The sequence below is a fragment of the Eptesicus fuscus genome, chromosome 16 (genome assembly GCF_027574615.1).
Source record: "Eptesicus fuscus isolate TK198812 chromosome 16, DD_ASM_mEF_20220401, whole genome shotgun sequence".
Taxonomy (NCBI): Eukaryota; Metazoa; Chordata; class Mammalia; order Chiroptera; family Vespertilionidae; genus Eptesicus; species Eptesicus fuscus.
Window position 1 is genome coordinate 23,964,056 of NC_072488.1, and position 16,254 is coordinate 23,980,309.

Sequence of the window (16,254 nt, forward strand, 5' to 3'; positions counted from 1 at the left end):
AAATTAGTTCAGTTAAGGTTACAAGGTACAAGATCAAACAAAAAAATCAATTGTATTTCTACTTTATTGCAGTGAACATTCAGAAAATGAATATAAGAGTACAATTCCATTTATAATTGCATCAAAAAGAATAAAATATTTAGGAATAAATTTAACAAAAGAAGTGCAAATCTTAAACTCTGAAAACAACCAAACATTGCTGAAAGAAATTAAAGAAGATCTAAATAAATGGAAAGAAATTCCATGTTTATGGATTGGAGCACTGCATACTGCTAAGATGGCAATTCTCCCCAAAATGATTTACAGAGTCAGCTGGCTTCTTTGCAGAAACTGACAAGCTGATCCTAAAATCTATATGCAAATGCTGAGGATCCAAAATAGCCAAAACAATCTTGAAAAAGAAAAATCAAATTGGAAGACACACACAATTTCAAAACTTACTATAAAGCTACAGTACTCAAGACTGAATGGCACTAGTATAAGAATAGACATAAAGATCAATGGAATAGAATTTGTCTGTATGTCTATAGGATGACAGGATAATTAAATGTGGAAAGACTTGTCTTTTGAATAAGTAGTTCTGGAATAACTAGATATCCACATTCAAAAGAATAATTAGAGCTCGTCCTCACTCCATATACAAATTTACTCAAACTGGATCAAAGACCTAAATGTAAAACCTAAAATTATTAAACTCATAGAAGAAAACATAAGCATAAATCTTCACAACCTTAAATTAGGCAATATTTTCTTAACTATGACACCAAAATCATAAGCAATACAATATAAAAGAGATAAACTGGACATCAGAACAATTAAAAATTTTGTGCTTCAAAGAACACTATTAAGAAAGTGAAAAGAAAGACCACAGAATAAAAGAAAGTTTTATAAGACATATAGCCAATAAGAGGCTTATATCTAGAATAAAGAACTGCTACAATTTGGAAAAATTACCTAATTAAAAAGTGGTCAGAGTCTGAATAGACATTTCTTCAAATAAGATACACAAATGGCAAATAAGCACATGAAAAGATGCTCAACGTTATCATCAATGAGGGAAATGCAAATTAAAACCACAATGTGAAACCACTTCACACTCACAAGGATGGCTATAAGTAAAAACACAGATAATAACAAGTGTCAACAAGAATGTGGAAAAAGTGTTACTCTCATACATTGCTGGTGAGAATGTAAAATGGTGCAGCCACCTTGGAAAACATGCTGGCATTTTCTCAAAAGGTTAAACATATAGAGTTATCACTTGACCCAGCAATTCCACTCCTAAGTATATACCCAAGAGAAATGAAAACATATGTCTAGCCCTGGCTGGTGTGGCTCAGCTGGTTGAGTGTCAGCCTGTGCACTGAGGGGTCGTTGGTTTGATTCCCTGTCAGGGCACATGCCCTGGTTATGGGTTCAATAAAATACCAACAAAAACCTATTTAAAAAATAAATATGCCTACACAAAAACTTGTACATGAATGTTCATGGGAGAATAATTTGTAACAGCCAAAGAGTGGAAGACACGCCAAATGTCCATCAAATGATAAATGGATAAAGAAAATGTAGTGTACCTACAGTAGATTATGCAGCAATAAGAAATGAAGCAGTGATACATACTACAAATGGATGAACTTTGAAAACATTATACTAAGAGAAAGAAGCCAGTCACAAAAGACCACATAGTATATTATTCCATTTATATGAAAAGTCTAGAAGAGGCAAATCCATTCAGATTAGTGGTTGCCTAGGGCTGAGTGTGGAGCAACTGCTAACGGGTACAGGGCTTCTTGTTGGGGTAATGAAAATGTTCTACAATTTATTGTGGTGATGGTTGCAGCAATCTGAATGTACTCAAAATCAATGACCTGTACCCTTTAAATAGTGAATTACATCTCAATAATGCTGTTACCAGAACCAAAACCAAAACAAGAGCAAGGTAAAGTTTCTGGAGGCAAAGTTTCTTATTGCAGACTGTTTTCTTTGGTCCTGGCTCTCTTCACTGGGGCCAGCAGACTGTATTAGTGAAAAGTTGGCCAGAGCCCAAAGAACTCTCTTCATCTGTGCTTTGCCTTGAGCAATTTATTTTTAAATAACCCTTTGTCAAATTAGACATACACAGCCTGGTTTTGCCTATCCTTTCCTAGGGTTTTTGATGTTTTTATCTTGGGGATAGAGCGAAACATGGACGATATGTTTTCCTCTTTGAAAGATGTGATGGGTTAAGGGCCAATTCATTGTCAGTTTTGGTTTTCTTGGCCCTTGACTCATGTCCATTTTCAACTCCAACAGCTTCCAGAATCAATCACACAGGAGCCAAACTCTCCATGAGGCTGAGAGATCGCCCCACATCTCTGAATTTCTAATTCTCTTTCTTTAGTGGATGTGCAGCCTCTGCTCAGTGTTCTTAGAGGTCCGGGTGGGAGGGAAGTAATCTAGGAGGGCCTTGTAAACAAGGAAGAAATAGAGGGTTTTTAGCATCTAGGTTACCCAGTCCTGTTAAACATTGGGAGGTGAGGGATGCCTAGGTCTGGGGCTGGTTTCCCTGAGAGCTGGGTGGGTCTCCTGGGTTAGAAACGGGAAATCAATGCCTGATAGGAGGAACTCTGACCAGTAAGAAGCAAGAGAGAGGAAGGAGACAGCAGGTAAACGTTTCTTTCCTATCTTCCTTCCACTCTGAGTCACTATATAGTTTCTTCGAGGACAAACTGGTGACTCAGACACTGGCAGTGCTTTCTTATGAGGTTAGAGTTGAGTTCCACAAGTACAGCATGAAAGTAAGGGTAACGGGGCAGAAAAGGGAGGGATGGTGGGCACTCACGATCTGGTGGATATGGTAAGCTAATTTCGCGTTGAAGACCCTCAATTCTAATGCTGCAGAGGCTATACTGGACCTATGAGGCTCCCACCCCACCCTCAGCCAGAAGCTCTATACCAGGGGTGGGGAACCTTTTTTCTGCCAAGGGCCATTTGGACATTTATAACATCATTCGACGGCCACACAAAATTATCAACTTAAAAATTAACCTGCTAAATTAATTAACTCACCTCACCCCTAATGCCTGGCCGTGGTCAGACCAAATGATTTTGAGGGCCTTACATGGCCTGTGGGCCGGACGGTCCCCATCCCTGCCTGGCTGCTACTGTCACTGCTGCTTGCTGGAGAAGTGGGGGTAAGGTCCAGAATCCAGCATGGCCTCCATCACACCTGTGCAGTGGGTCCAAAGTAGCTCCAGCATAAGGGTCTGACCCTACTGGACTCACATCCTTAGCAGCTGTCCACAGAAGTCAAGTAATAAAACCTAGAAGTGTGGGAAATCGATGCCTGGTAGGATGAAGTGAAACCAGCAGGAGAGAGGAGGGAGACAGCAGATAAACTTTTCTTCCCTACCTTCCTTCCACTCTCTGAGTCACCATCTTGCTCTACAGTTTCTTCGAGGACAACTAAGAAACTGGCAGTTTTCTTATGAGGTTGTACAGAGCTTTGTTTTTGCTTTCTCATCTTCCGGGATTCACTACCCTTTTCCCTTGCTCTTCCCTCCCTGAGGTTATTAATCTCAAAAAAACCCGAGTACAGTCTATGAGTAGGTGGAAAGTCAGTCAGAACTGGGAAGATTTCAGTAGCAGGATTTCATCCATTTGTTACTTTCCCCAAATGCTGCAATAAATTGGGAGATCTATTTGGCCTAATCACGTGGATAAAACAAGACTCAAAACTTTGTGCTCCAACAACACTGGGCTCTCCCATTGCTCTCCCCCCTCCCGTGCCTTCACCACTATAGTATGTCTTTAACTTTAGATTTTCTGCTAGGACTGAGCTACATAATACTTCAGACATGTCACATTAGATGAGCTATATAGTTGTGACAGATTCTCTGGTATCTGAGAGGTTTCTCTCTGTAGTGTTTAGATTAATAATTTATTTCCTTTCTTTAGGGTTAGACTTTTCTCCTTAAATATTTTGGGGGAACGTCAGAATCCTTAGATTCCTGATATGAGGCAAGAGGCTAGCAAATCTTTTCTAGAGTGGTTTTTAAATTAATTTCTAAAAAGGTAATTGTTAGTGATGACAGGATCAGAGTCTGCTTATCCCACTCTCCCCCTAAATAATAACCCCAGCCTTCACGCACAGCATCATCCTCACCATATAAATGAGTGGGAAGAAACCTATATCTTTCTTCCTGTGGAACAGGCAGCCTTGGCAATGAGCCCAGTCATTCAGGAGTCTTCATGATCTGTTATTTAAATCCAACTCGTTATGACTGATTTTAGGCAGGAAGCCAAAATGAAAATATTGGCTAAATATATCTTTGGTTTTTCCATCCTGTCCCTTCTTTCCATCTCCAATTTTAACACAAGTGCTAATTCTGAGGTCAGGGTCAGATGTAGACACTCAACACGAGCACTCCATTAACCTAAAACCAAGCATTTCAAGGAATCTTGTGGTGTCAAATGAGATGGGATGACACCATATTGTGAAGTAGATAGCAGCCAGGTTTAGCCCCAAAATGTCCATGATTTTAAACTTCAAATATCCCTTGCTGCAGCTGAAATTGCAACTCCTCTAGGCTATAGAGGTCCTCAAAAGATATCAGATTAATCTTTCATCCTCAGCAGCTGGCATAGGGTCTCACAGTAGGTGGAATAAATGTTTTCTGAATGGAAATTTAGGTCTATAGGCTCGTCTCCTCTATTTCTTCTTGCATTCCATACTATGCCTAGTTGATTGCTTCTTAAAGCCCTTCTATGTTTGCTTGTTGATCTTTAAAAATGTTATTTATATTTAACCCATCTGGAATTTATTTTTGTATGTAGTATGGCAATTTGATTTTACCGCTTTTAACATAAATTCCTATTGATTTTGAATTGTTTATTCCACTCTTCTGTTTGTCTATTCCTATTAAGCTTTTGAATATAATTTATTATCTGATAGGACAAATTCCCCCATACTATCCAACTAAATTATTCTTTTAAGGTATTGACTTTTTTTCACATACTCTTTTAAATAAATTTTATTTATAATTTTAAGTTAAAATAAATAAACAAACATACAAACAAAAGCAAAGCCAATTGAAATGACTGGAATTTTGGCAAAGCTTAGATGTATATAATTTTTGGAGGATGGTACCATGTCTTCCAATCCAGGAACATGGAATACATTAATGCATTCTGCGGTTACTTTAACATTCATTAGTAAAGTTTTATAATTCTTCTGCATATGGATCTTGTATATTGCTTGTTAGGTTATTTCTAAATATTTATAATATGTTGTAATAAATAGGAACTTTTATTCCATCATATTGACTAACATGATTAAGAATAATTGTGCATTTTTTGAACATTTATTTTATATTCAACCATTTTATTGAACTTTTATTCAGTATTTATTCATCTAATCAATCAACACTTACTGTCTATCACATGCTAGAAATTTTGCTATGTGCTGGGGGCAGGGAGAGGAGGACAGTCAGGCACCACACAAATGTTATTAGGAAATACCCTTTGCTGTAGCACCCTCCTCCCCCATAGCTTTTAAGTGAATGAAGGTTTTGTTTTCACCCATAATGTGAAGTTCAGAATAGGGAGTTCAGGACCTGCTTTAGCAACTCCACAATGCCAAGATGGACTCAAGAACTTTCTATCTGTCCAGCAGGCACTGTTGAGTGCTGGTCACTATCTGACCTCCCGCACTCCCAGCATTCTGTCTGCATTCCAGGCAGGAAGGAGGACAAGGGCAAAGGATAAGAGAAGTATGAGAGCTGAGCCTGACCTCTCCAACATTGCCAGCTTTCCTGGAATCCCACCCTATGACTTTTGCTTACTAGTATACTCACTGGCCAAAACTATATCACATGGCCACATGCATGTCCATTGGTTACATTATGGCTGTCCTCAAATCAGAATTCTCATAGTGAGGAAGAAGGGGAGAATTCTGAACAGGCATCTAGCAGGCCCTGCCAGGATAAGACAAAATTCCTGCCCCTACTGGATAGAGATGTTCAAAGAATTTACATCCGAGTGTCTTGGCTTTTCAACAACGCAGTACTTGAGTCCCTTCTGTACTTTATGTCCTACTCATTCCATTGGTGATCTTAGTCTATCCCAGGGCTGCAAGGAGTCACATGATAGTGACTACCAACTTACATTCCAGCCCAGTCCTCTCCCCTGAACTTCAGACAGAAATAGCCAACTGTCTACTTGGCATCTCCACTCAGATGTCTAATGAGTATCTCACTTTAACCCGTTCAGAATGAACTCCTTCCCCAAAACTGTCCTCCCACAGCCTTCCGCCCCGTGTCAGCAGACAACAATTTCATCCTCCTGATTGCTCAGGCTAAAAACCGTCCTAGATACCAGTGTCTCACATCTTACATCCAATACTCCAGAAAATCCTGTTTAACTCTATCTTCACCTCCCAACTATAGCCACAATCCCACCACTTCTCACCACTTTAACCACTAACATTCTGGTCCAAGCCACCATTATTTTACGCCTGCACTCTGCGACAGCCTCCCAAAATCATTAGCCACGTAGATAATCCTTCCTTAAACTGTCATTTGACTTCCTCTTCTTTAATGATATTATCCTTGTCCCCCACCCCTGTTATTTATTCCCATGACCGATCATTCCTTACCCTTTGTAATTACTCAAAACTGCAATACCAAAAAACTGTAATTTCAAAGTTCAGCATCCTCCTTTTGACAACTACTTTTTCCACCCATTATGCCCTGTATTAATCCCCCTCTAACATTCCTCCAACTCCACGAGGACCTACAATCCATTAATCCTATACTTTTTCACTGCCCCCCACACTCCCCTTACTGTTGCTTTTCTTCTTACTGAGCTTAATTTCCATGGTCAATACTTTCTTTGTCCACATGCCCTCAACTCCCCTGCCCTTCTATATTGACCTCATTTGGCAAACTCTCAAATCTGATCTACCTCTTCACAAAATCAGGACCTGTGCCCATGCAGCTAATGTGACTGAAGAAAATATATAGCCAAGCTGACTGATCCTACATTCAATTGGTCACTAACCTGAAGTGGAACATTTAACACTGTCCAGAAATCACACACTATTTCCTTAGGCTTTTCACTCTCTTATCCTTTTCTTATCTTTCCCTTTCTTCTCAAACCTCCAACCCTTTTCCCCCTCCATCTTTAGTCTCATTTGATGATGTTCCTTTATATTTCAATGAGAAAAACAGAAGCAATCCAAAGAGACTTTTCAGGCAGAATGACCAAGAAACACAGCCTGATTTACCACTTGGTAAGGGATTTACTAAGGTGGTCATATGACTTATTATCCAATATGGGGCACTTTGCAAATAAAAAGAGGCACTATTAAAAATTATGCCAGGACAATAAGTGTTTACCAGGGCTGTTTCAGGCAAAAGAGCAGGATCTATCACTGTCTTTAGTGACCATCCTCTACTGCAGGGGTCCTCAACTTTTTAAACAGGGGGCCAGTTCCCTGTCCCTCAGACCGTTGGAGGGACGGACTATAGTTTAAAAAAAACGATGAACAAATTCCTATGCACACTGCACATATCTTATTTTGAAGTAAAAAAACAGAACGGCAAAAACACCCGCATGTGGCCCGCGGGCCGTAGTTTGAGGACGCCTGCTCTACTGCTTACACATGGAGAACCAACAACCCATTCAGCCGTGCAAATGACTCCACCAGGCAAACCAACCACAGCACCCTGAATGCCCGACAAAATCCAGCATGGGCTCCATTTACGTCATTTCTACCCTGAGTGGGCACGCCAATACTTCCCATCTCCCCTGAGTAAAAATGCAGAGTCACCTGCTTTATCTACTAGCCTTTCTTCCCTTTCACACATGGTCTACATTCAATCTTCAGGAAGGCCATTTCTGTCCCAATCTGAAGCTTAATCCTAATGCTTTAGAGAGAATGTACCCTTCTATGCTAAGTCAAACAGAAAGTCAATCTTCAAATTTCCAAAGGCTTCCCTCTTCCGCCAAAGCACAGTTGGTTTATACGAAATTTGTATAAGTGTGCGCCACACCTTCTTTAATCAAAATGACTCCGAGGTCATTCACTGAAACAACATTGCAAAAAACAGGTCACTGACACAAAATTTTATTGAAGTCACCAATACATATATTCTTCTGAGAAATGTTCTGAGCCATCCACTTGATGGTTACAGACATATAAGGATCGTTTTTATTGATATATTTTTAGTTTGCTTGTCAAGAAAGAAAAGCCACAAATCAAATTCAAAAAGTCTGATTTTTAAAAATCCATAAAAAATGAGAGTTAAAACTGCATAATTCAAATAAAAAAGACAATTTCATACAAGTCCAGCAAGGCAAGTTGGCAACTGGAAGTTGAAATAATCTCTTATACAAAATGCAAAACGAGTCAAAGATGAATTACAAAAAAATAAAATTTTGGTCAGAAAATCATTACTATATAAAGCCACATAAGGACACCTATTGTTTTCTTTAAGGTGAAAAGAAATCAAACTATTGGTTTGCTATTTATTCAGAAAGAAAAATTAGGAAAGTGTATGGAAAACACTTCTTATATTAAGTGACTTCTGCTATTTAGAAGTCAGAAACATTCTGACTTATTCTTGCCGATCAGTAGAAATGAGGAAATAAAGTGGTTGGCCTTCAGTGGGACACTTACAACACCCGAATGAGGTCCAGAGTGATCCGAGATCGGGGGACGTCAATGTTGATTACTCGGACTTCCACCCTTTCTCCAGGGCCCAGTCCAAGACTCCTTCTCCTCTTCGTTTTAGAAAGCTTTGCTTCTGTTACATTTCGTATGGGAATCAACCCTGTTATCCCCACTCCTATATCCACAAAAATGCCAAACAAAGTGGCATTCTCAACTTTGCCTGTAAGAATTGTCCCAACCTCCAGATCTTGCAAGCAGACTATGCTTCTCTTGAAATCGGGTTGACTGAAATCTGCAAGGAAAGGGGAACAAAGACATGTAGTTTAATAAGGTTCTGCACTTCCTAGACACACACAAATGAGTAAGCATTGGCTACATCTCACTTATGTGCCCAGACCAATATTAAGCAATCAGGGGTGACACAAAAGGAGCTGGACTCCGGCCTGCCTTTGGAGAAAATGCATCCTAGTTGGAGGATCAGCACTCACACAGTAGAAATAAGTCAAGAAATTTCCTCTCCTCAAACTCTCTCGTTAACATGTGAACACTGGCACTTCATTTAAGGACTCTTCTTTTCCTCTTCATGAGGCGATTAGGAAATAATTTTGCCCAATGAATACACAAGGCTGAATCACAAACAATGAGAAAGTCAGACCCTGGGAGACGGAAGGTTGGGAGATTTTACTCAGTGCCTGAATCCTCACACTTTTTAAAGGTGGTAGAAAGTACACCAACATCTGGTCAAACGTAGATGAAATTCAAATGTTCTTTTGTCTCACTTCTCCCCAACAAATCTGGAGCTCAGGAATCCATTTCTATCCATTTTGAATATATTTATCCAATCAAAATTTATGGATTCTTAATTCATCAAACATTTATTAACTCCTATTATCTCCTTGCCAGGCACTGCTGGGCGCTAGGGACACAAAGGTGAAGCCGTGCAGGCTCTGTCCTCAAGGTCCTCCCAGCCCTCTTTTCCTGCTCACCCCGGCGCACATCCTTCTGTTCACTAACAATACTAGCCCCCGAAAGGTGGGCATAAAGCATGCAAGGAATCATTATGGCCCTCGTTAAAACAAAACAAAAACAAAGGTTTTATAAGGGAGAAGGTTAGAACCAACAGTTTAAATGGGGCGTTTGGATTATCTCTGGATTCCATTTATCCACGCTCTTCTTGGCCCCCTTTCCTAGGATTACTGGATGTTGATTCTAGTAACAAAGAACACATTCTGTGCTTGGATCTCCTTTCACTGAGACCTCATTTTCCCCCCACCCATTCCATTTCCTTTTCCTCCACAGCTGCCGGCTTTATCCTGATTACTTGTTGAAGCGATCCTTTACATTTGTATTAACAACTGGTCACCTCTCTGTTCCCCTGCCCCAGCCCAACCACACTGAAATCAAGATTTTTTACAAACTCACCTTCTTCCTGTAAAACAAAAGCCTTCTTTAAAACTCAAATCTCATAAAAATAGGAATATGCTAACACTGGAACTGATTCTGTAGAATCTCACTTGATGCCGAAGCAGAAACCTACTATAATGTAATATATTACGCGGGGCACTGACTGTGTCCAAGCAAAGTGAAACTAAGTCATGGATCAGGGTCAGAGGCAAGATGGTCTCCGAGGCCCCATAGGCATTGTTTTTATGCTTGAAAAGTCTTTCCCCCCTTTTTTCTTGTAGAGGTCCAGCTGGTACAGATTCCCCAAAGGTTCTTGATCAGCTGCTTAGTTTGATTTTGCACGGAAAAGCAGAGCCAGGAACTACCTAATATGCTCCTGAAGACAGCCTGGGTCACTGAGAAATCAGAAAATCCACCATGTACTAGCAAACTTTAACACTTTGATTGGCAAGGTACATATATTCAGTCCCGTCATAAGGCTGCTTAGGAAGAACCCAATTATGGAAATCGACTAGCAACCAGAGTGCTAATGACATAGAACTGTGTCACCGAGAACACAGAAGATAGGATGAGTATCAGAAAAGAATGCTGCATCAGGAAGAGAGATCCTTTGGAGAAAATGGAGGAGATGAGACTCATTTGAAATTTCACTTGGCCAATGATTAAAAACTACAGTAACTGATAAGCCCAGTCGAGAGCCTACATGCATCAGGTTTCGGCTCAACTACGGGCATCACCAGGTGAGGATCTCTACTTGGCTGCTGGCTATTTAACTGAACTATATAATTTAAGAGTTGATCTTTGCCCTGAGCCTACAGTGTAACTGCAGTAACAGAGCAATCAACCCCGAGACAGAAATATAAAGATGGACAGCAAAACCCTTTCAGGATGCCTGCAGCTGGAGCACATTGGCCAACCTTCTAATGCAGTGGTTCTAGGCACACCGCCCTCAAGTCCCGCCCTGTTTGAGAACCATGGCTCTACTCTGCATTCCTACTCAACGCCACTTTGGACGGACTGCCCAGAGGCTTCGACTCCTACATTTTGGGCATAGATCTTACTCTATGTTTTATTTTACTTTTCTCCAACTTAAAAAAAAAAATTAATTTCAAACTTACTGAAAAGTTGAGGTAAAAGTATAATGAGCTTGCTGGCAGTGTTTTTAAATTCCCTTAAACTTTTTCAAAGAATTATGTCCCATCACCCCAATACAGCCTAACAAAGAATGAAAAGAACCAAGCCCTCAGCATGGTTATGAGACAAGTGCAGACTCATTCAAATCTCAGGGCTTCCTATTCAAATTTCCTTGGGAAATTGATACCTTAATTCTTTCTCACTGGGTCACTGCTCTCAACAACTCTGGCTGTCATAGTTCCCTCACCATCTACCTGTGCTGAAAGCTGAGAGCACTTTTAATTAGAAGGAAAAATCAACAGAGAGATAGTATCTTATTTGTTTAATGTGTTCAATGACACAGAATCCAGGAACTTGGAAGGCTTTAATTTAGGAAGATTCACTTTTTAGTTTGTGAACTGAATGCCTTACTTTGGACTTCTGGTTCCTATGAGATAAAAACCGTTTAGAAAAGGATGATGAAAAATGTGTGCCTCCATGCACACAGCAGCACATGTATAATGCATGTAGAGAGTAAATGGGGAACGAGGAATCTGGAGACCTAGCTTCTAGCTTTGGCTCTGGATACTACCTAACTGAAATGACTTTGAAGGAAGGTTACCATGCCTTAGTTTTCTCATGTGTAGAATGGGAGAATAACATCTGTTTTGCCTATCGCATAGGATTGTTGTGAGGGTCATAGGACCTATCGTGAGCTATGCAAATGAAAGGTGCTACTTTCAAGTTCAACTGCTTACCTGTTCGAAAGTCAAAGCTTTCAGGCTGGCTGAGACCATCTATGATGATCTGTAAAGAGGGCACTGTTGTCTGTAATCTTTCTGCAAGTTTCTCTATTCCTTCCTTTTCAAGGAATGACTTTATTTTTTGTTGCATTTCAGGCTTCCCAATTTCACACAGTGTTCCTCCAATGAAGGATAAAAACCTGCAAGGGGGGAGAGGAAAGGGAGGGGGACCAACACTTATTAATAATATTACTTATTTTCCAATTTCCTTATACAGACCACCCTAAAATTCAGTCATCTCAGATCCATATAGTAATCTATCAGTCTTTATTGAAAACCTACTATGTGTCCATGATATAATACACGATTTGTCTTGAAAAAAAAGGGGGGTTGAAGGGATGCATTTCGGTTCTTGCACCTACAGGTCAGAAATATTTTACAGTGTAATGTTCATTAGAGTTTAGTGTCATATGTGTTTGCTAAATAAGGATACCTATACTTACCTCATAATTCCTAAAATTTCAGTTAGGAAAACTTATTTGAATTTAAATTATTTTATACCAACAATGAATTGATTATATAAAAATCCCCAACAAGCACTGCCAGCTTTTGACAAATGCATTACTCTAGTCAGGTGCCATATCATTGCTTTGTACTTGTGTCACCTGTGCAAGCATACCACCAGCTTAGTAATTCTCAAATGCCATCAACAGGCAAGCCTCACATGGACTAATTAAAATCAGTACACTAAGTATATTCAGCATCAACATAGAAAAATGGAAGCGATAGAAAGTAAGATTGCAATTATATAGCCTTAAGATGAACATTATCTTTATAAGTTTTATAATTATACTAGAGGCCCGATGCACGAAGATTTGTGCAAGAATGGGCCTTACTTCCCCTGGCCAGCAGTGCCTTCGCTCCGGCCTGGAGCCGCCTTTCTGCCTTTGCTCCGGGCTGGAGCCGCCATTCTGCCTTCCCATGCTGCCCAGAGGCCCGGAGCAGCTGGGGCAGTGCATCCCACCCCCGGCTGCTCAGAGCCTGTGTATGCAAATTAACTTACCATCTTTGTTGGGTTAATCTGCATACTCACTTCTGATTGGCTAGTGGGTGTCGCAAAGGTACGGTCAATTTGCATCTTTCTGTTTTATTAGTGTAAATAGCTGCAATATTTACAAAATAAAATTATCTGCCTTTCTTAATTTCCCTTTGCTATGTTTTCCATTTCTCTTGCTTGAATAGCGACCTATCAATTACTTAGCTTTTGGAGTGCAATAATGAGTTAATTAAGAAAAAAATAATAAAGGGTTAAGCTGTGTTTCATTTAAATTTCATCTGAGCCGAAACTGGTTTGGCTCAGTGGATAGAGCATCAGCCTTTGGACTGAAAGGTCCCAGGCTCGATTCCGGTCAGGGGCATGTATCTTGGTTGCGGGCACATCCGGTGGGGGGTGTGCAGGAGGCAGCTGATCAATGTTTCTCTCTCATCGATGTTTCTGACTCTCTATCCCTCTCCTTTCCTCAATGTAAAAAATCAATAAAATATATTTTTAAAAAAAATTTCATCTGAATATTGGGCTGTAGCTCACTTTCTTGATATTCCTTGGCTGGGTATTTTTTTACATCAGTGATTTTCAACCTTTTCATCTCAAAGAACACGCAAACAAATTACTAAAATTGTGCGGCAGGCACACCAAAAAATATATTCTATTTTTTGCTGATCTGACAAAAAAAATAGGTATAGCTTTGATTCATTCACACCAGCCAGCTATTATATTGGCTGTTGTCATTTTTTTTTTTTTTTTTTTGACAATCTAAGGGAAAAGAGGTCAGTGCTGCTGACTAAATAGTCAGGTATTGCATGTCTTAAAAATTTTTGTGGCACACCAGTGTGCCTCTTGCGGCACACCGGTTGAAAATCGCTGTTCTACATCATTAAGTTTCATTTCCTATGATTAATGGCACTTTAAAAACGTCAACACAGTAATCAGACAGTGATACTAATGCTGTCAAATCCTTTCCTCTTAGGATGTCTCTGGAATACAAGATGGGAAAAAGGAAAATGTTGGAGACTTGTCTATGATCAGAATTGGGATCTATGCCATTTTGCAGGTTGTTGCAAAAGGAATACTTGTGATTTCAAGTTTTTGCATTGTTGTATTCAACCAGAAAGGCCTCTTTGCTGATAATCTGGTACTGGTAATCTGATATCTGCTGGAGTAAACTCTCACATCTCTCATTTCACTAATGTGTCTCTTTGGGTTCAAGTGTGCAACCCCCATACATTTCAAAAGCCATATTTTTGGTCAAAAACAGATTCTCTAAAATCTAATTAATTCTCTTGACAATGTATTTTGGTTAATGATCTAATGAAAGATGAAGGAGTCGGTGCCTGGTCTCCTTTTTCAGAAAGGAGCTTCCATCCAAACTGGCGGCCAGTGAGCAACCCACTATTTGTGTCCATGGCTTCCCCAGCCCACCAGAGAGGCAGCCAGTGTCTGTTAGTGCTGATGGATGGGCAGTAGCACATATGGGCTCTGGTGACAGGGAACAGCTGCTGGAGATTTGACTGATGGGGCAGATGATACATGACAACCTCTGCCCACAGCCAACTTCCTTGCTCAACTTTCTAAATAATACATGCCCTGCTGAGCAGGCTTCCCTGGTATTTACCAGAACATCTTTCAAATCCCCAAGACTCTGGCCTACAATCAACTGTTAAAGTGCCAAAAAAGTATATTCATGAGCTGTAAATCTATAACCTTGAATAGCATCTCATAGTTAATACAAGTAACTAAATGGCAGAAACTTACCAAAACAGAAATACTGGCTCAGGAGACTTAAGGTTGTTGTGTGTAACTAACATCTACCAAAGTCACTTCCACTGAAAGAATTCCGTTTATAGTGGTTGCAGATGTAAAAAGAAGGTTGGTCTGTTTAATCTGAATGCATATTTCATATATCATTTTCATTCTCACACACTAAGCCTGAGGGCACTAGTAACTGAAATCAATAAAAAAATGACCAAATTGTGCTCCTAGCTAATGCTTCATATTGATCAGACCTATTTTTAAATGACTATGGAACAAAGTCAAATGCTTTTTAAATGTGAAAACTTTTTAAAAGTTACAACAGGACTGCAGAGAAAGGAACATAGCAAACACAAGGGAGAGGAACTACAGAATGAGCTGGGAATAGCATTCAGAATGACCTCTACCTTATTGGATTTCAAATACGTTTGACCGTGAATGACAGAAAACAGTGTTTTATGCTCAGTAATCACTCAAACATGTGTTCTTCAAATATCCTAAAAAATTTTATTCTACATATTCTGAATTTTCACCCTAGAACTGAGCGTGAAAAGGACTATCCAATACAGAGTTTCACTTAGAACTGAGTATGTAATACTCAGTACAAAGTCCTTTCTGGCTCAGAAGTACCATATAAAAACATAATGTGCTCTATGACGCTTGGACACAGAATGTAAATGGACATGTACTGATAACTATGCGTGAAGCATTATGTTAGTGCTTGACAGATGTTCTTATTTAGCCCTGACAATAACCCTAAAAGACAGATATGTCATTCAGAAAAGGACAACTGAGGTTCAGGGAGGTTAAATAATTTTCCCAAGGACACACAGCTATTTTCACTAAACAGAGTTTCATACCATACACACCCATGTGTGTCTGTTTATAACTGCAGTTATGTCAAAAATTAAATGGCAATATTTGGTTAAGCTATAAAATACAATACTTTTGGTGACATTTCACCGGCACAACTTAATGGCAGATTAGTTTTAAACATTAGACAGTTAATATTGATAAATCTCACAAAGAAATTGTTATATAAATGCATTTCAGTAGACAATCTCTCACAATTCAGTGAGTCTCATTTCTCCACTGTCTCTGGAAGGCATTTCAGTTTGCTAAGGAGTGCTGTCTGAGCTGCTGTTTTTATTTAATATGTAATTTCACCCATCTTACTTAAAGTAAGAAAGTAGCATAAGTGCAACAAATGAGCACATCATGTTCTTTTCACGTACATCTGCACAAAGTTAAAATACAGAGCTTGCCGCAGAGAGCATGCTTGTTTTTCAAACAGAATGCCATAGAACCTAAAATCACTGACATTTTCAACAGAAACCTGTTACAAATGCACTCAAAGAATAAAAGTCTTTGTAAGGTTTTTTCCTGAAGAATATGAAATTCTCAAGACTCACAGGAGTTCCGATATAGGCATTCAGTTTTATGTAATCATTTCCAGCATGGAGAAAAAAAGCTTAGGAGCCCAGGGCTTGGCTCATTACATTAAAGCAACGTGATATCCCACAGAGCACAGA

At 39.5% G+C, this 16,254-nt stretch overlaps 1 protein-coding gene across 1 annotated transcript in view; it reads right to left on the reverse strand.

The window, feature by feature from the left end:
• Window positions 1-8,179: 8,179 nt before the first annotated feature.
• Window positions 8,180-16,254, reverse strand: part of SRBD1 (S1 RNA binding domain 1) — a 162,369-nt gene continuing 154,294 nt past the window's right edge. Inside the window, exons 20-21 of the mRNA XM_008162174.3 lie at window positions 11,929-12,113; window positions 8,180-8,945 (exon numbers count right to left, since the gene is read on the reverse strand). Of these exons, the coding sequence (XP_008160396.2) occupies window positions 8,656-8,945; window positions 11,929-12,113 (475 nt within the window). The 3' untranslated portion in view covers window positions 8,180-8,655. The remainder of the gene's footprint in view (window positions 8,946-11,928; window positions 12,114-16,254) is intronic.